The sequence below is a fragment of the Dermochelys coriacea genome, chromosome 27 (genome assembly GCF_009764565.3).
Source record: "Dermochelys coriacea isolate rDerCor1 chromosome 27, rDerCor1.pri.v4, whole genome shotgun sequence".
In the NCBI taxonomy this organism is placed as follows: Eukaryota; Metazoa; Chordata; order Testudines; family Dermochelyidae; genus Dermochelys; species Dermochelys coriacea.
In genome coordinates this window covers 10,949,230-10,968,036 of record NC_050094.1, presented here as the reverse complement: position 1 = coordinate 10,968,036, position 18,807 = coordinate 10,949,230, and the positions used below count along the sequence as shown (strand labels likewise).

Here is an 18,807-nt window from a genome sequence, read left to right as displayed (position 1 = left end):
GATGGGGCAGGTGGAGTGACGGAGTGGGGCAGACCAGGCAGCTCCCAGGAGTGGGGGGAAATCCCCCCCCCTCCCCTGCGCGTAAGCCTTGGAAAGAGGGGAGGTGTGAGGGGGACACTCCCCCCGCCCCCCTGGAAGCGAGCGGGCTCTGTCTGGGGTCTTTAGTTAGTAGGATTTTGTACAAACCGACCTGGGGGCGGGGGGGGGGTGTTTCTTCTACCTTTGCTCCTGGCGTGTCCGGCCCGGCGATGGAGCCCCGGGGCTGCGTGTGAAACCGACTCAGCCGCCCCTGAAGTGGGGCTGAGACTTGTGGGGCGAGCGCTGCCAAGATTTTTGGTGCGCGGAGGGGGAAGGGGGGGGTCGCTCTTTTTTTTTTTTTTTTGGTTTGGTTTTCCCCTCTTTGCGCAACCCTGATGAGTTGCTGAGGGAGGGGAGGGGGGCTGATTCCCCCCCCACACCCACCCACCCACCCACCTACCTCCCCTGCCAACTCCCACCCCGCCTCGCTTGGCAAGTCGATGGGAGCCCTGGACCCAGCCTCCGGAGCCAGCAGCCCCGCGCTCACCATGCTGAATGGGACCGAGAGCCAAAGTTTTGCCAAGGAGCCGCTGGATCTGCAGGGGGCCAAGGAGCCCGGCGAGCTGAAGATGGGCTTGCAGGAGCGCTTCTACTTCCCCGACGCCCCGGCTCCGGAGAGCTGCCCGCTGAGCCTGCCCTTCAGCGCCCCGATGGTCCCCGCGGGCTTCGGGGTGAGCAGCCCGGCCACCGGCCGAACGGCCACCGGCCGCTTCCTGAGCCCGGCCCTGAACAGCTGCGCCGCCTACGGACCCCAGCCGCCGCCCGCCGCCGCCCAGCCGGGCAGTCACGGCTTCGCGCTGCCTCCCGGCGAGCTCTACCCCGGCGGCGGCGAGCTCTACCCGAGCCCGGCGGCGGGGGAAGGCTGCTACCCGGGCGCGGTGCAGCACGTGTTCCCCCGGGGCCCGCTCTACCCGGTGCCGGGCTACCAGCTCTCCGGCAAGGTCCAGGTGATGCTCAACAACTACCCGCTCTGGGCCAAGTTCCACAAGCACCAGACCGAGATGATCATCACCAAGCAGGGCAGGTGAGGCTGGGGAAGGGGGGGGGGGGCTCTGGGCCCCTCCGGATTGTGTGTGTGTATGGGGGGGGGAACTGGGCTTGGTACAGACGGAGGGGGACGGGTACTTCCCTACAAGGGCGGGGGGGGGGAGTCTGATGAAGTAGTGGTGATGGGGAGATTGGGACTCCCCCAAATCTACTGTGTGTGTGGGTCGGGGGGGGGGGAGACCTGGAGCCCCCGCATCGCCTCCCCCTAACGCGATCCCATTTCTAGCTTCCCCCATCCAAGTCCTAAAACTTCCCTGAAGAGAGCCAGATCTCCCCGATCCCCGCCCGTGCGCCCCGCACCTACCTGCCTGAGTGGGACACCGGGCTAAGGGGTTGTAGGGCGCGGGGGCGGGCTCGCTGGGGGTCTGCGAAAGACGAGTGCCGGGAGTTGTCTTCGGCGCTCTCGGCTCTTTGACACCGGCCGGGTCGGTAATTCCTTCAGGGTGACTGAAATGCCAAAGCGGTCCGGCGGCTAGGGCGTAACCCGCCCCCGCAGGGACAGCAGCCGGGCCCCAGGGCCGGATCTCAGCCCCTCCGTGCAAAGCCTGGGTCTTGCGCTGTGTTTGTACAGCGCCGGGCAGGATGGCCTTCTGAGCTCCAAGTCTCATAGCTACTAGAGTAACACGAGTAATAAGCGAAGTGCCTGGGGGTTGCTCTGTGTTTTCACTGGTGTAACTGAGACCAAAATCTGGCCCTGACAAGGCCAAGGGTGTGTAGAGTTACTTTGATCTTCCACACACACTGGCTTTCTCTCCCTAATCTCTTGTCTTTTCGCCAGTGAGGGCTCCAAGCCAACTGCTGGCCATCTGAGCGGGTCTCCCAGCTCACATCCTGTGTTTCTGCTTGGGTGCCCAGCAGGTCTCAGCCTCTGGTGCCCGCTGGACACTCTCTTGGGCTAGGTACTCTCAGGGTCTTTGGGGGCCTGGTGCCAAGTCTGCCCAAGAATGGCTGGGCAGGGTCTGAGCCTCTGGGCTGTGTCAGGCTCGCTGAGATAGTGTGCCAGCTAGTTCAACAAGCCGAGAGAAACCATTTGAATCGGTGCCAGGGGGTCCCCAGGCAGTACGTGGTGAGGGGCACGGGAATCCAGGCTTTTAGTGGACAGTAAAACCATGTCCTCCTTACCCAGCCTTGTCAGCTCAAAATGGATCTTTAATGATCACGATGATGACCACCTAGGGCCCAAAGCTCTGGTGGTGTAACTCCACTGACTTCAATGGCCTCGGGCCAGCAGGGAATCTGAACCCTGAAATGCCAGGAAGTGGCCTAATGAATGCCTGCCTTTGGCCCAGTCGTCACTAAGCCCTGGACAAACATCCCACCTCAGCAGCCTCCACCATGTCATAGGCTCCCCCACGCTGCAGATGGGGACGCTTTGCCCCATCTGCCTGCCTCTGAAGCCCAGTGGCAAGAGAGCCTCTGATTTCATATAATACAACCCTGCCATGTGTGCAGGGGACGGGACTAGATGGCCTCTGGAGGTCCCTTCCAGTCCTAATGTTCTGTGTAGGGTCTGTAAGGTGTCGGGCATGTTTCACCTCGGGCTGTGTGTGCTTACAATGCCATCACAGATCACAGTCTGCCTGTGTTACTTCTGCAGGGAAGAGGTGCTACAAATCAGGGCCTAGTCCTGGAAGGTGTTCAGCGCCTTCAGGTTGGGGGCCTGGGAGCGGTGTTGTATTTGTTCTTTAAGCGGCAGTCTGCTTCTTAGCAGACAGTCATATTTCAGTGTCAGTTTAACAGGCGGACACACACACGCTGGACCAGATTCCCCCCCAGCTGGTGTAAATCAGCCGAGCTCCATCGACTACCCTCTGGCCGTGCTGATTTGCACCAGCGGGGGATCTGGCCCCTTTTACTTCACGTCCTCTGCTGGGGTTAATGCATTTTATAAGATGCTTTTCAATAACTTCTTAAAAGCTGGAGCTGCCCCTGCAAATCAGTGCAAAACAGAGCTTTGGAAATGGCTAAAACGCAGACCTGATTTGGTGGATTTGGCTTTGCACCCAGGAAGTCTCTGCACCAATCAGTTTTTTCTTTCTTTCTTTGGCCCAGACAGACGGTGTCACTTTGATGCCGAAACCAACCTGCTTAATGTGTTGAAAGTCTAAACGTGTTAAGGCCGGTTCATTTCCCACGCGCAGGCTTCCAGGCCTACGATCCTGTGGAGCATGCCCTCTGTGAAGCACTCAGGGCGATTCAGTTGCATACCATCACTATCAAGGGAAGGGGAAGGAAAAAAAATAAAAATACCAACCCGATATATCCAAAAGCACCTGGAGCTAGAAAAACCCTGGCTAGTACTCTCTCAATTCCTTTCTCTGCCTGCAAACCCCAGTAACTCGGTTCCTCTGGAAATTTAAATTCAGATTGGGGGTGGAACATAATTGATGATAGGTTTTCAGCATCTGAGATTTTTTTTTCCACTGCTGGGGTCATATAGAAACCTACTAAAATATCACCAGAAGAAATAGCTTCCTCTTTCCCCTGAACCCAGAAGTAAACCCCTTCCAAATGAGTTTTAATTGCACATTGGATGCATTCACGTAGTTAATTCCGCTCCTCTGAGCCTTTCACTAAATCGAGTATGATGAGTTAAATTAATCTGTTGCTGTGGGGTGTTTAAACAAATGCTGCCCAGAGGTGGCTGCATTCCAGAGGGGCTTAAAATGATTCACATGTAGAGAGGGCCCAGTCCTGCTGCCCTGGCACTAGATTGCCATTGACTTCAGTGGGAGCAGGATCACAGCACCTAGTCTGTGAAGCTGGTTGGTTTTGATAGTGCTTTGAAATCCTTCTTCTGTAACAGTGCTGTGTGAATGGGTAGACCAGGATTTTCGAAAGCGGCTAAAGATTTTGTGTGCCTCACTTGCGACCCTTGAAAGGGGGCTTCATTCTCTTGGAGCTGGGGTTGGCTCTGTGCTGACTGAAAGTCAGGCCCCTTTCATCTGGATACTGCCAAATTGAGATCCACCCACCATTGGGCTGATTGCAATCTGAATAGCAAAGAATCAGGTTCCACTGGGGTTTTAGAGTGAAGGGAAGCCCATTACCTCCCCAGCGCTACGAATTTTGGGGAGGAAGAGAGGGATCTGCTTGGTGTTTCATGACAGTCACTCAGCTAGGCTTGAATTTGTGGGGTTCCCCGTGGATCCAACCTGAGTGTCCCACGGGCTGCTCCTTGAAATCAGCTGTTGCCCAAATACAACCATGAAACAAGTCAGGCTGGGCATGGAGTGTGGCTGTCTTTGAATGCAGACTTCTGCCGAGGCAGGTCATGCCCTTATGAGAAAGCGCTACAGTATTCTGCACTCATGGTCTTACATTGACTAAGACCGCTGAATTTGGGGTAACTCCTGCAGAGAGTGTGTGTGCGCTCACCCTGAATTGGGGTGCTTACCAGTTATCTCCTTCACTTTTGGAAGATACTTAAATCATCTCCGAATGGCCCACAGGAACTGTGTGTGTTGGAAGGTGAAAGTGCTGGAGCAGCTGCACCCCACTGGCAGCAGGTGCTCTGGGAAATCATTTGGACCCATCTGTCTCTTGCTCACACACACTACAGTTCAAGGGGCTGATCTGGCATCTGCTGGAGCCATGGTTTCATTGAACATGGATCAGGCCTCGATGTTTAGATGCCTGTTGAAATCAGCGAGAGTTAGGTGCCTAAATACCTTTGAGGGAACCTGGCCTCTGTCCCAAACCCGGCTCCTTGGAGTGTTGCCAGCATGGGTTGACCCATCGCTGCAGTAATTTTCTTTTCAACAGGCGTCTGGGACAAATCTGGTGCCAGACCCATCCTTCCACAGGGCGTGAGACAGTCCCTGTTACTTCTACAGTGTGCTCTACCGCATGAGAACACAACTGCAATCTGACAGCCAAAGCTGGAGACCCCTTCCTTAGTTTTATTTGCTGTGGGCTTGTCTAAACTGGAAAAACTTATGTTGACGTAACTCCCCGGAGGCAGGGGCACCAGTGCAACCCTCCTAATGTGATGGTGCAAAACTGCACTTACACTAGTACAGTTTACCAGGGTGGGTTGCACTGGAGTAAGCACCAACTTGCATGGATGCACAGGCCCGGTGCAAAGTAAATCCAAAGATAGACTGGCCCTGAGGCTAAACTCTCCTTGGAATCAATAGACCTGATTCACTCCCCCAGTGTAAAATGGGGCGCACACGCCACTGAAGTCAGCCGGGCTTGCCTGGTGCAATGTTACTCTGCAAAGAGCTTTTCTTTCCCTTGTTGGTGTTAGCGAGCTGGGGTTGGGGGAGGTGAGCAGCAGCATCTCGTTTTGACGATCCCTCCCTGACTCTTGCATGGCCGTGGTTATTGTGGCTCTGCGCCCTTTCATCAGCTCAGACTCAGCGGCAGGCTTTTCATTGGGAGACAAGTCGACTCAGGAAATCAGCAGCCCACCCGCCGCCCCTCCACGGCGGGGGTTTTTTAACCAGAGGGAGCAAGGGGGGCTGTGTTCTGTGGTGTGCTCAGGAGATGGAAAAGGGGCTTGGGGGGCGGGAGGTTGGGGTTCAGCAAACCCATTAACGATCAAACTTAGCTGTTGTGAAGCTGGTCCATTATGAGAGAAGTCCTCATAGCAGTGCGGTGGGGACTGTAGACTCATCCCCATTTTACAGACCAGGAAGTTGGTGCTGTCCCAACCAGACAGGGACTCGGCAGACCTAGGGTTAGAACCCTGGACTATCCCCTTCTAAAGCTCATTCCTCCAGCAGGCAAGATGGCGGGAGGATGCTTTGCGGAGTGGGAAAATCAGATCGTCAGCTGGTGCAAATTTTACGCGCATTAAGTGCTGACCCCACTGTGAACCTGAAACACATACACACCCGCCACAAGGCTTTGTGGCTCTGTGTTTGTAAATAAGGCCCCCCATGGGAGCCCCACCTCAGCACCATGCTACTGATTTCCACACGCTTGCACCCACCCCTCTATCCTGGACCCTTCCACCCAAATCACTAGGACATTCCTGGTAACAGGGCAGATTCAGATGCAAGGCCTATGCGTGGGTGGCTTAGGTGCTCTTAGATTCCCTTAGACTGACTGACTGACTGATATGCAAGGCAGGCTAGAGGACTCCAACTCCCTCTGGACAGACTTACTCACTTCTGAAGTTGGCCCGAAATATCCTTCCACCAGAGCACCTACATAATCTTCCACTCGCACCCACTTACCACCGTGTTCCCTGTGTCACTGCTTCACGACTCATCACCGCCCCGGATCCTTCCATCTTCTATCCTTAGCAGCGAGCCATGGCCCTCACCCCAGCCCACTCCTCCCACTTCTGTGTCAGAACCACACTCCTGTGGTCTCCACCCTGTGCTTAGCATAGCGGTATGATAGCGTGGTGCAAGGCTAGGGAATGTATGAGCAAGTAACAATATATTGCAACCTAGACAGAGCCCCCCCCCCGCCCCCTTGAGGAATCATGTTTATTACAGAAGTAGCGGCGATAAGCCACCTCCTTTCCTAAGCAAGCACTTTTAAAGTAAACCCAAACTTCCCAGTACAATTTAGCTTGACCTTTAGTAAAAGCTATGCATCAGGTCCTCATCTGTATGTCAGGTCTGGCCTACAAATTAGATCAACTCAGCTAAGCTGCTCAGGGAGCTGGGTCTAGGTTGCAATACATTGTTACTTGCTCATATATTCCCTAGCCTTGTACCATGCTGAGTCAATCGAAGTGTCCATGTAGACAGCACTAGATCAATGAAAGAATTCTTCAGTTGACTTAGCTACTGCCTCTCGGGGAGGTGGATTACCCACACCTCTGGGAGAATCCCTCCCATCTCCTGTCCGGCATAGCTGAGGCGTTTTAAGTGTAGACAAGCCCTCAGAGTAGCTCCGTCACCCCCATGGTGTTGTGCTGTCAATTTTTAAGCAGAATTCCCTACCAAAATCAAAGCAGGAATGTTCTGCTTAGAGAGACCCCCATCAACTCAAACCAGTCCAATTAAATAAAATAATTTAAAAGTGGTTTCAGATCCTACCCCTACCCTGGAGTCCCCCTACCGTATTTTACAATCGTGTTTTCTTGTGTATAGGTAGAGAGGGATGGGGAGAGAGAGATTTTCTTTCCCCTGTAATGTGTGTAAAGACTCACACCAACAATCAGGGGAAATTGACTCTATAGGGGAAAACTATGAAATTGACTATAACAGAGGAAATGGTGAAACTGACAAGACACAGAGTGCTATCAAATGTACAAAGTAAACAATGTGGAAAAACGTATAGAAAAATGTTTTGTTTTTTTCCCCTCTCTCCACTTCCGCTCATTAACCTCATCAACCTTAGAGGTTGCTTGTAACAATATTAGTTTGTTTTTAAATCAGATGTTAGAGAGACATGGTGAGGGAGGGTAATATCTTTTATTGGACCAACTTCCATTGGTGAAAGAGACACACTTTTCAGCTCCACAGACACACAGCTCTTCTTCAGCTCTACGAATCTTGAAAGCTTGTCCTTCTCACCACCAGAAGCTGGTCTGATCAAAGATACTACCTCACCTACCTTGTCCAAGGATATTAGAGAGCCCACCACGGCTGCAGCAACACTTGAAATCAAATGTGACATTTTAAAATTGATGAGGTGACAGCTTGTCTCAATTGAAATCAACGGCAGAACACTCATTGACAGCAGTAAGGCCAGGATTTCACCCCTTCTGAAAACCAAGCTCTTTGGGGAAGGGACTGTATGCGTTTGTATAGTGCCTAGCACAATGGAGCACAGATCTGTTTGACACCTCAAGGGCAGTCTAAACGCAAAAGCAGTGTAGTTAAATACATACAAGCCCCCTAGTGCAGATGCAGTTATACCAATAGAAAGGTGCTTTATACCAGTATAACAAGTTCCATATGGGATGCCAGTGTCGGGGGTGGGGGGCAGAGGTCAGGGCATGTACTGGTATAACTTGATCAATTAAAAAAAACCAGCCCCGTAACTGACATAGTGGTATCAGTACAAAATCTGTGTAGTGCATCCCCAAGGCACTACCTTGATACTGAGACAATATGGCCCTGGCTTCCAAGAGGTGGCCGGTCCTTGCTGGTTGCTTAAACCAGGGTTTTTTCTATATATCAATCCTCAGGCAGATGCTAGAATGTAGGGTCTTAAAGCATTCCTCTTTCGATGTTCTACATGATATTTGCCGCCAGAGATAAAACGGTCCCCTGCACAGTAACAGATTAAAATTCCAACCACATCAAAACCCCCACGCGCCCGAAACTTGCTTAAATCTGAAATATATTTATAAATGTTTCGGGGGCCGGTACAGCTGGGCGAGATTCTGAGCTGGCGTAAATTGACTTCTCTCCATGGCGGTCCATGCAGCTGTGCCACTTATGCTCAGCAGATAACCTGGCCCGTTTATGGGAATGTTTCTGTAGTTGCTTGTCGTACAGACAGCGAAGCGTGGTGAGATCAATGCAATAACGGCAAAACTAACAACCCGGCGAATGCCTACAGTTTGTTAGGTAGGCTAAACGTAGTGTAAGTGCTTTAAATTCTTCGTATTTAAGGGCTCATTAAACACTGGAAATAGATATTGAATAACCTGCTCAATTTCTTCTTCACTCTTTCCCCATAGCACCCATCACCATATTAGCAGAGCCCTGCCTAAATTATTGTGTGGGTTTCTTGCATCTTCATTGGCCATTCAGCGGTCAGAGGTGTGATAACAGCATATGGAGACACACCTGAGTTAGCTTTAATCCAGCTATCTTTGAGATCGGAGCAGTGCGGGCTGTACAAACTCCCTCGGGACCCTTGGGTGGCTAGTCTGTGCAGCTTCACTGCTGTTGCTGCCTAAGATCCAAGTGAACTCGGGTGTGGTCATGCGCTGCAATCACACCTCTGATGGCCGTGTAGATTGGGTCTCTGAGCCTGACGAATTGGATCCGGGGTCTGGTCTGCTCTGGTGATGCCAGTTTCTTACAGTGCTGATTGTGCCTGCCTTTACTGCACTATGTGTTGTCCTGGTGAGGGCTTTGATTCAGCAGAGATCTTCAGCTCAAGGCGACTTCAAAGCGGCCGCTTAACTTTAAGCAGGTGCTCAAGTGCTTTGCTGAATTGAGGCCTCCCAGCATTGTGTCCCTTCAGTCACAAAAGAACCATTTTTGAGTCCTCTCATTCTTGTATTAAAATTTTTTATTTACACTGAACTTCGGGCAACTCCTCTTCCCACAAAGAAGCCAACCCACCCTACCCATGAGAACTGGTGGAACAGAACATGAGCTGGATCCTGCCTTTGTTTCACAGATAGGTTTTTATTTATTATATTTGTTTTATGGAGCCCTCCCTCTGGGGCCCACTGGAGAATTTTTAGGACAATGACTTTAAAATGAGTATGAGCCCATCAATCGTAAGCTGTAGGAGGCAGGGACCATCTTTTGGGTCTGTGTTTGTACAGCGCCTAGCAGTGAGGGGGTCCTGGTCCATCACTAGGGTGCCTAGTTGCTGCTACATGACGAATAGTGAATGAACACAGTGATGTCCTGGCAAGCAAGCATTTAAACTATATACGGGGGATGGGATCTGGTCTGCCCCAAAGCTTGGGACTCTTCGGAGAGGAAGGTTTGGGCTCAGACCTAGCTGGAAAACAAACAAAAATTCTCCTTCCACGGGAGGAAAGAAGCTAAAAGAAAAGGGAAGCCCCAGTGCTGGTAATCTGGATCTCGAAGGTGGTCTCTGATCAGAGGAGGGGATGGACCCCTGTTCCCAGAAGCTTGACAGCAGTATGGTCTTGCGTGAACATGGGGGGCAAGGACATAGCTCTGGCCCAGGACCCGTGGGCTGCTCTGACCAAGCAGAAATCACATGGCTGGCTGGCGCCCCAGCATGACGGATGATTTTCTTTTTCAGTAGCAGACTGGTATGGGGGGAGGGAACCACATGGCCTGAAGGCCAGCTCCCCAGTGGGTGAGGTGTAAATAAGCCTTGCTCTGAAGTCAGTGGATTTACACCAGCTGAGGATCTGGCCCTTAGCATGTTAGTTATAACATGGATGAGATCTAAGGAGGAGAATGAGCCTTATCACCTGGCTGAGCCTCCTCCTGCCCCCAGAATTCCCACTGAAGTTGGGGTGAGATTGGGATCCACAAGAAGAGAGGCCACGTTCCAAACTCCCCCTCTTGTGCTCTATGAGCCGGCCTGTCCGTCCTTTTGAGGTGTCGGGACATTCTCATGAGCTGGATCCAGGGGGGCTTCTCTCGGAGGTGTCCGCTGCATGACAATCTCTCTGCCTCTTCCCCGAGGCGCGTCCACATGGGGTCCCTCCTGCACACTAACCCGCCCCCGCCTCCCAGCAAGGCGGAAGGTGGGCTGAGCTGTGACTCAGTTGCCAGAAGATGCTCAGTTCTCAGGGCCAGTTAATTTTTTTTTCCCCCTGACCCTGCTCCGATCCCCTTAGGGAAAAGCAGAAGACGCTGAGAACGGGGGGCCGGTCCCTGCACGCTCATAGCTCCTGCTGATGCTAATGCAACATTACAGCGCAGTGGGACTTTTATCTCCAGCGCACATGCTCCTTCCCCAACCCCCTCATTCTCCCCCCCGCCCAGTACATGATCCAAATCAGCGCCGGGTGGCACATCCCCAAACCCAGCCCCGAAGTGCTGCCAATAATTTAAACCCGGTCCAGTCCCTTTAATCCACTCTGGTTCATTCTGGTTTAGGGAATCTATTGTCATCTGGGCCAGATCCCCAGCTGGTGTAAATCGGCCTAGCTCTGTGGAAATCAATGAAGCTGCTTTGATTTACACCAGTGGTTGTAGCGTCCAGAGGCCTCAGCTGAGACGAGGGCTGGATGGTGTTTGTAGGACGATAGCCTCCGGGGGATGGGAGGTGGCAGAGCCCCCACGGAGGATCAGAGCCCCATTGTGCCAGGTGCTTCACCAACACAGAACAAAAAGATGGTCCAAGAGACAGCGGCTGGATGCAGATGGGGGGGTATGAGGGAACAATGGGCTGGGGCCGGGACCGGCACCAGCTGCCACGCCGTTTTTTTGTAGGATCAAGGCAAAGGAGAGAGTTGAGGGAATTGCAGGAGAACAAAATTCCACTTCATTAGCAGAGTAAAGGCCACCAGGAAGATGGCCATGGAGGTGGGATTGGGGATGTTTAGAGGGGAGAGAGCACAGAGGGGCTTGTTGAAAATGTAACAAGTGGGGCTGGCACCCCCTGCGGGGAGTTGATAAGCATTGAAAGTGAAGGCAAATCGCTCGCGTTTGAAGTGCTGGAGAAAGGGGGAGCCAGGGGAGAGATCCAGAGAGAGTGGTGGGGTGACCAATGATGTTCTTAGCAGCAGCAGTCTGAATGGGGCGGCACAGGGCAAGACTGCATTGGTCGGGACCACGAGATGGTGAGAGTTTTAGCTGCACGGATGGAGAGGCCAGGCCGTGGCTTCTCCTGTCAGCGTTGTCAATCCACCTCCCTGAGAGTCGGGGGAGAAGCCCTCCCGTCAACCCAGCGCCGTCTACACGGGGGATTAGGTCGGTATAACTGCCTCACTCGGGGTGTGGATTTTTCACACCCCTGATTGACGTGGTTATGTGGTGTAAACCAGGCCGGGTGTACACTACCACTTATGGCGCTGTAACTTACGCTGCTCAGGGGTCCGTGAATAAGCCATCCCCTTGTGCGACGTAAGTTGCATGGGTGTGAACAGCGCTGTGCCGGCAGGAAAGCGTCTCCCGACAACAGAGCTGCTGCCTCTCGCGGAGGCTGGTTTTATGATGCCGGCGGGAGAGCTCTGCAGCACTTCCAGCATAGACTAGCCCTTAGAGAGGTTCTGCTGAAAGAATTGGCAAGATTTAGACCTAGCCTGGATGGGAGGGTCTGGAAAGAGGGCTGTGTTTTGGGGCCTGGCTGGCAGGGAGAAAATGGGGAGATCCTATGAAGCGGGAGAAGTGGAAGGGTTAGGACAGGGGGATGGTTTGAGGAGGGAGTCCAAACAGCTGGGATTGGGGGCATGGGAATCGGCTGGGTTGGAGAGGCAAGGTTGCTTGGTAGGGAGAGGGCATGAGGGAGGAGAGGATGGCATCGTGGTGGAGGAAGGTCCACACGATCACGGAGTTTCTGCCAGAGGCACCAGGGCAGGAGTGGAGGAAGCAGGTGTTGGGGTTTGGCCAGGGCTGGGGTCTTGCATGGAGAGAGAGAGAAGTCAGGGGTGGAGGGATTTGGAGCCGGGGGGGAATCAACCCCAACTCTGAGAGTGGCAGTGGACATCACTGCATTGAAGGGCCAGAGTCTGATCTCAGCGACACCGGCCTAAATCCGGAGCCAGTGGATAAGTGAGGGGGTGGGAAATTTAGTCTTTCAAAATCAGTGGCGCTGTTCCCGATCTTGGAGGGAGGAGATTGGAACTCTGCATCCATTGAAGATGGGGGGGCCATACCCGATTTCCACTGGGGCAGCGGCAGTCTGGACGACCCTAAAAATCTCCATCAACATAGCCATGGCTCTTGGGTGTGAAAAATTCACACCCCCGAGAGCTCAGCTGACCTAGCCTCTGGTGTAGATATGGCTGGGCTTGGGAGGGATGCTTCTGTCGACCATGCTACCACCGCTGGGGGAGGTGGAGGTCCTACAGCCATGTAGGGTGGGACTGTGCTCTGGGGTAATGCAGCGGAGACCAGTCCTGAGTTGGGAATCCATTTCCAAGAGGGTCAGGGCCAAGTGGCCACAAGGGAAGGAAGGTTCCCGCTCAGATGAGCTGAGGTGGAGACGGAGCTGATGAAGGAAGAGGTTCAGGAGCAAGGTGAAAGACATGTTTAATGAGGGGTGAATGGCTCCCAGGCCCCCTCCCCCTGCTCATGTGCTCTGGGATCTGGATTTGGCCTGATCTTCTGACACCTCTGGGATTAAAAGCCTTGTGACCACAAGGTCTGCCCTTGTGGGGTGTGAAAAGCCTGCGGATTCAGGGAGTTGGCTCCTAGCTCCCCAGACTGGGGTGCAGACGGGGAGGGGCAGACAACTGTGTTTTGGGAGGAAGAGGAGGCACCAGGGATGGGAGGGGGTGGGTGAAGGCTGGGAAGAAGGTCCAAGAACAGGAGAGGAGTTTCTCCAGAGGAGTCTCTGACCAGAAAGTTTTCAGGAGCCGGAATCACCCCATGGCAGGTGAGGGGAAGAGCCCCCTCCTCCAAATGGAGCCAGGCCGGAAGAGAGCGTAATGACAAGGTGTGTGTTTAACGTGAAGCACGTGCTGCACTGAATTGGGGCCAGCCGGTGCCATGAGATCGGAATTGGGCCACAGAGGCAGCTGGAGCTGGGGCAAGATCCGACCCCCGCCCAGCTCCCAGGGTCTCTGTGAGAAGTTCTCATCTCTCCGGAGATTTCCTTTAGCTCTTCTTCTTTCTCCAGGCCGGTCCTCACTGATGCAGTTCATCCATTGCCATAGGGACCGGCCGCAAATAAATAGGAACTGCTCTCAATAGGGGCTGGGAGGAGACACTGTTAGGTTGCATCCCTCAAGGGCACCCACTAGGGGTCAGGCTTCTCCACACCCCTGCGGCCATGCTGCGGGAAAACAAGGGAATTCTCTCTGGGTGGGGCCCTGGTGAGGACACGGGGTATTTTACCCTCCCATACCCCTGGAAGGTTTTTCAGCAGCTGGGATCGACCCCCTCGATAGAAAAGCCCGAGTCTCTGTTGTCCGACTTAGGCCACCAGCCGTTTGCAGGTGCCTCCTGGACCACCATGGGGTTCAGTCCCGCTATATGGGGCAGAGAGCGACGTGCTTGGTTGGGTTACATTCATATGCAGCAAACAAGGGCCCGGAACCTGTATTCTAGTGTAACAAACAGGAGGTCAAGTAGGATTTCACAGGCAAGGCCGCGCTGCGTCCTATGGCCATGTGGAGTGGCCTGGCAGATCCGCCAGTGGTTCTGAGCTAAAGGAGAATCTCCCTTGCTAGAAGAGAGCCTGAAACATAGATGAGACGTTCTCGTGCCAGCCTCGCTCCAAAGAGGCCTCCTTGTGCTCAGCCCTAAAAGAGCATGGAGCATAAATAGACAAGAGGGGAAATAAAGCCTCAGAATAATGGTTTGCCCAAGCCTTGTTGCCAGGAAGGGGATTAGAACCCACATCTGCAGAATCGCCAGGTAGCGCTTTAGCCATTAGATCGGGGTGGGCAAACTTTTTGGCCGGAGGGCCACGTTGGGGTTGCAAAACTGTATGGAGGGCTGCGTAGGGAAGGCTGTGCCTCCCCAAACAGGCTGGCCCCCGCCCCCTATCCGCCCCCTCCCACTTCCTGCCCCCCTCAGAACTCCTGTCCCATCCAACCCCCCTGCTCCTTGTCCCCTGACAGCCCCCTCCCGGGACCTCCCTTTCCTAACCACCCCTCCTGGGACCACCCCCCATCCAACCCCTGCCCCGCTCCTTGTCCCCTGACTACCCCGACCCCTATCCACACCCTTGCCCCCTGACAGCCCCCCCCCCGAGCCCCTGACCCATCCAACCCCCCACTCCCTGTTCCCTGACTGCCCCCCCTCCCAGAACCTCCGCCCCATCCAACCACCCTGTTCCCTGACCACCCCCCCGGGACCTTCTGCCCCTTATCTTATTGGAAAGCGTGGGAGGTGGGCAGGCACAAGTCGTGCGCGGCGGCGTAGCTGCTGAGGGAGGGGCCGGGGAGCTAGCCTCCCCGGCCGGGAGCTCAGGGGCTGGGCAGGGTGGTCCCGCGGTCCGGATGTGGCCCGCGAGTCGTAGTTCGCCCACCTCTGCACTAGCTCATTGCGTTACATGCAGGGCAGGGCCACGTGGCTGTCAGGAATGTTTAGATTTAACTTCAGCAATTGCTTCCTGTTGCTTTCGGTAGCTCATCACAGCCCGGTCCCCAAGGGCTGGTACTGGAGTCGTGCCCTGAGGCGGGACGGCTGTCACCTAAGAATCTGACTTTGCGCTAGGCAGGCGAAGAACTCAGAGTCTCGCACCATCAGGCAACCGTCGTGTCTCCTGCTGAGTCAATCCGTGGGGGGGGGGGGGCCTGATCCTGCCGCGTCCCCTGCTGACACAGTGCACAGGGATGGGGCAATCCAGCAGTCTAGATGCAGCCACATGCAGGAGGAGACATATAAATAGGAAAGGCCTAGGTTAAAATAGCCATCCTGGCTCACTACGGCAATACTCCAGATTTATCCTAACTCTATTGACTTCAGTAGGGAGTGTGGGGCAGGTTCCCCCAGCCCTCCATTTACACCAGCGGAAAGTGGATAGAAAACGCTATCAAACAGGAGCCAAGTTCTCACTGCGTGTAAATCGCTGTGGCTTCTTTGAAACCAGTGGAGTTGCGTTCGTTTCCACCAGATGAGAGTCTGGACCATTGAGTTTAAAAATCAGAGACCGAGTTTCTGCTTTCAAGCGCACACGTTTGCATAAGGCCCCAGCCAACCCTGTGGGGAGAAAACCTGCCTCTAACATCTCCCACAATGTCACCAGACCAGCGGATTATTTTTAACTAGTGCTTAAAAAAAAATGGTCTAAAACCACCTAAAATCTCCCCTCTGCTCTGCTCCAGAATTTAAAAACGGCCCATCTGGCTGTATGAGCAAACATTTCTTCAAGCTCTGTGGCACTTCGCTTCCTATCCGAAACCACTGTGCAGCATTATTGGGTGCTATTATGGCCTGTTGAACTATTTCCATTGGCTTTGGATCAAACCCTTACACAGCTGCTGAGCTCCCCCCGCAGAGGTGGTTGCATTCCAATGGTGGGTAAGGGGAATCTTTTTCTATCAGTCTGTAAAGGGCTCAGGGATCCGTGCTGGATGCTGTGGCATCGACTATGGATTGACTCCAGTTTGGGCTGCCCAATTTGAGAACATTCTTGAGTTGTTTTTAGAGATCCCCCCCCCAGATTTCTCCCCTTTAATCCCAACCAGCCTTGGACACATTTGGATCCTACCCTGGGATTGGATTTTATCGCTCATGCCCACAATGCCTTATTACTTTACTACCAATAAATCCATCAGGGCCAAACCTCCCACTGAAATCAGTGAAGCGTGTGCATGTGGGGAGGTTACCAGCGATATCAGGCCCTGTAATGCGTAGCAACGAGCAGATACTAGACAGATCCTGCTAGGGCTTCTTAAACTCCAAGGGATCCAGGAACTCAACTGAGGTAACTCAGTGGGACTCCAGGGCTGTCGCTGGCGTTCCTTACAAGGGAGGAAACAGGTGGTCTGGTCTGAACAGAATCTATGCCCTTGTAAACTCCCTGCCACAGCACTCCAGCTCCTCCCCCCCCTCCCTGAGCTGTTACTGACCAAGCCAGGCTGAGGTCGGCCGCTCAGACTGTGGCTCGGCTGGGAGACGTGTGTTACATTTGAACCCTCAGCCAGAGGGTGGGTCCTGGTGCCGCACTGGTTTGGCGAGAGCTTTGCAGATGTTCTCTGCCTGGCACAGCTCTGCGTGTGTATCCCCTGCCTCCACCGGTGTTCCATGTGATCCCCTCCGGGTGGTCACCCTTCTGTGAAGGGAAGAAGGAATTTTTGTTTGTGGACATGCTCATGTGGTCTAGTGGTGAGAGCAGGGGAGACCCACAACATGGGACTCCTGGCTTCTATTCCTTGGGCTGGGGGGGCTGGTGGTCACAGACAGGCCGGAGGGCGGATTCTATTTCCGGCTGTGGTCGGCGTGAGAGGCCTGAGGCAGGACTCCTGGGTTCTATCCCCAGCTCTTTCTCTGTGATCTTGGGGCCAAGACACCACGCTTCAGTTTCTCCATCTTTAAATGGGGATGGCCCACCTCCTGGGGGGAGATTGTGAGCTTTCATACATTGGTTTTTGCAAAGTGCTTTAAGATCCTCAAAGGAAAGATAAGGGGAAGGGGTGGAAACCTGCTGAAATCAGTGTGTTCAGGAAATTCCGCACAGTTGTTTAAAAGAACACAACCTTTAAGAACAGCTTGGTCACACCAATCCATGTGCCTTAGATTGGCCAGCCAGCGCTCTGTAGCTGGGGACAATCCCCGATGTTGCTTCACCTGCGGTATCTGGGTTAGGAGAAGCACGTTGAACGATCGAGCCGACTGGGCTGGCTCTCTGTTCCGCCGCCGTGATGTGGCGCAGAATCCGGCCCAGCGTCTTCCTTCCGCAGCCCGGCTCCCCAGCTGCTGTAAATCAGCGAAGCCCCTCTGACGTCAGTAGCATTAGGTCGATAGACACCAGCTGAGGATCCGGCCGGAAGAGGGTTTTCATTAGAGGTGGGCGAAAATTTTCAGCTGAAAGTCTCGGGGCCAAAACGCGCAAGTGAGAACCGTTCACAGCTTGTGTCAGTTTCACCAAATTGTTCGGCGGCATCGTCGGTCAGTGCCAATGGGAGGTGGTAGTTTGTGTGTGTGTGTGTGTGTGGTCTGTTACGCTCTGTTTGCTGCCGCCCCGATGTGCAATTAAAAAAGCAAAAGAGAAGCTCAGTGGAAAAACAACCAAACCATCAGCCCCAGGAGGAAGTTTGAAAAGCTGCAGGGCCCACGGGGAGCGACTCCCTGACACTGCACTACTGCTGTCGGCGTGAGGTGGAATGAGTGAGGAGGGTTGTACCTGGGGGTGTGGTCATGGGGAACGATTCCACGTGCCCATGGAAACAGCCTGCAGCTGGGACACATTTCCGCCAGCCCCAGTGGGCTAGAGTCAACCATGACCTAAGCAACGGGGGAAGCAACTGTGATCTCACACCAATTTGCATGCTGAGGGGCCTGATGCTCTGTGCACTCCCACTGGTGTTCATCCAGAGTAAAGCCAATGAGGTCAGCTGAGTTACACCAGTGTGAACCTGGGTTAAGTGGGAGGAGAATTGAGCCCTGTAACCCACTGACTATTAGAACAGAAGAATGGCCATGCTGGGTCAGACCAATGGTCCATCTAGCCTACTGTCCTGCATTCTGACAGTGGCCGGTGCCAGACGCTTCAAAGGAAACAAACAGAAGAGGGCAATGATCGAGTGATCCATCCCTGTCATCCAGTCCTAGCTTCTGGCACTCAGAGGATTAGGGACACCCAGAGCATGGGGCTGTGTCCCTGATCATCCTGGCTAATCGCCATTGATGGACCTGTCCTCCAGGAACTTATCTAACTTTTTTTTTTTTTTTTGAACCCAGTTATTGTCTTGGACTTCACCACATCCCCTGGCAATGAGTTCCACAGGTTGACTGTGCGTTGTGTGAAGAAATACTTCTCTATGTTTGTGTTAAACCTGCTGCCTATTAATTTTATAGGGTGACCCCTGGTTCTTGTGTTATGTAAAGAGGTAAATAAAACTTCCCTATTCCCTTTCTCCAGCCCAGTCATGATTTTATATATCTCTATCATATCCCTCCTTAGTCGTCCCTTTTCAAAGCTGAACAGTCCCAGTGGTTTTAGTCTATCCTCATACGGAAGCTCTTCCATCCCCCTCATCATTTTTGTTGCCCGCCTCTGTACTTTTTCCAATTCTAATACATCTTTTGTGAGATGAAGTGACCAGAGCTGCACGCAGTACTCAAGGTGTGGGTGTACCATAGATCTGTATAGTGACATCATGATATTTTCTGTCTTAGTATCTATCCCTTTCCTAATGGTTCCTAACATTCTGTTTGCTTTTTGGACTGCTGCTGCTCATTGAGCAGATGTTTTCAGAGAACGATCCACAGTGACTCCAAGATCTCTTTCTTGAATGGTAACAACTAATTTAGACCCCATCAT

The 18,807-nt window shown here is 53.4% G+C and overlaps 1 protein-coding gene across 1 annotated transcript in view; it reads left to right on the top strand.

Moving 5' to 3' along the window:
* The first annotated feature begins 430 nt into the window (after positions 1–430).
* The window catches only part of TBX21 (T-box transcription factor 21), a 33,163-nt gene continuing 14,786 nt past the window's right edge, over positions 431–18,807 (top strand). The window contains exon 1 of the mRNA XM_038385655.2: positions 431–1,102. Within this exon, the coding sequence (XP_038241583.1) occupies positions 519–1,102 (584 nt within the window). The 5' untranslated portion in view covers positions 431–518. The remainder of the gene's footprint in view (positions 1,103–18,807) is intronic.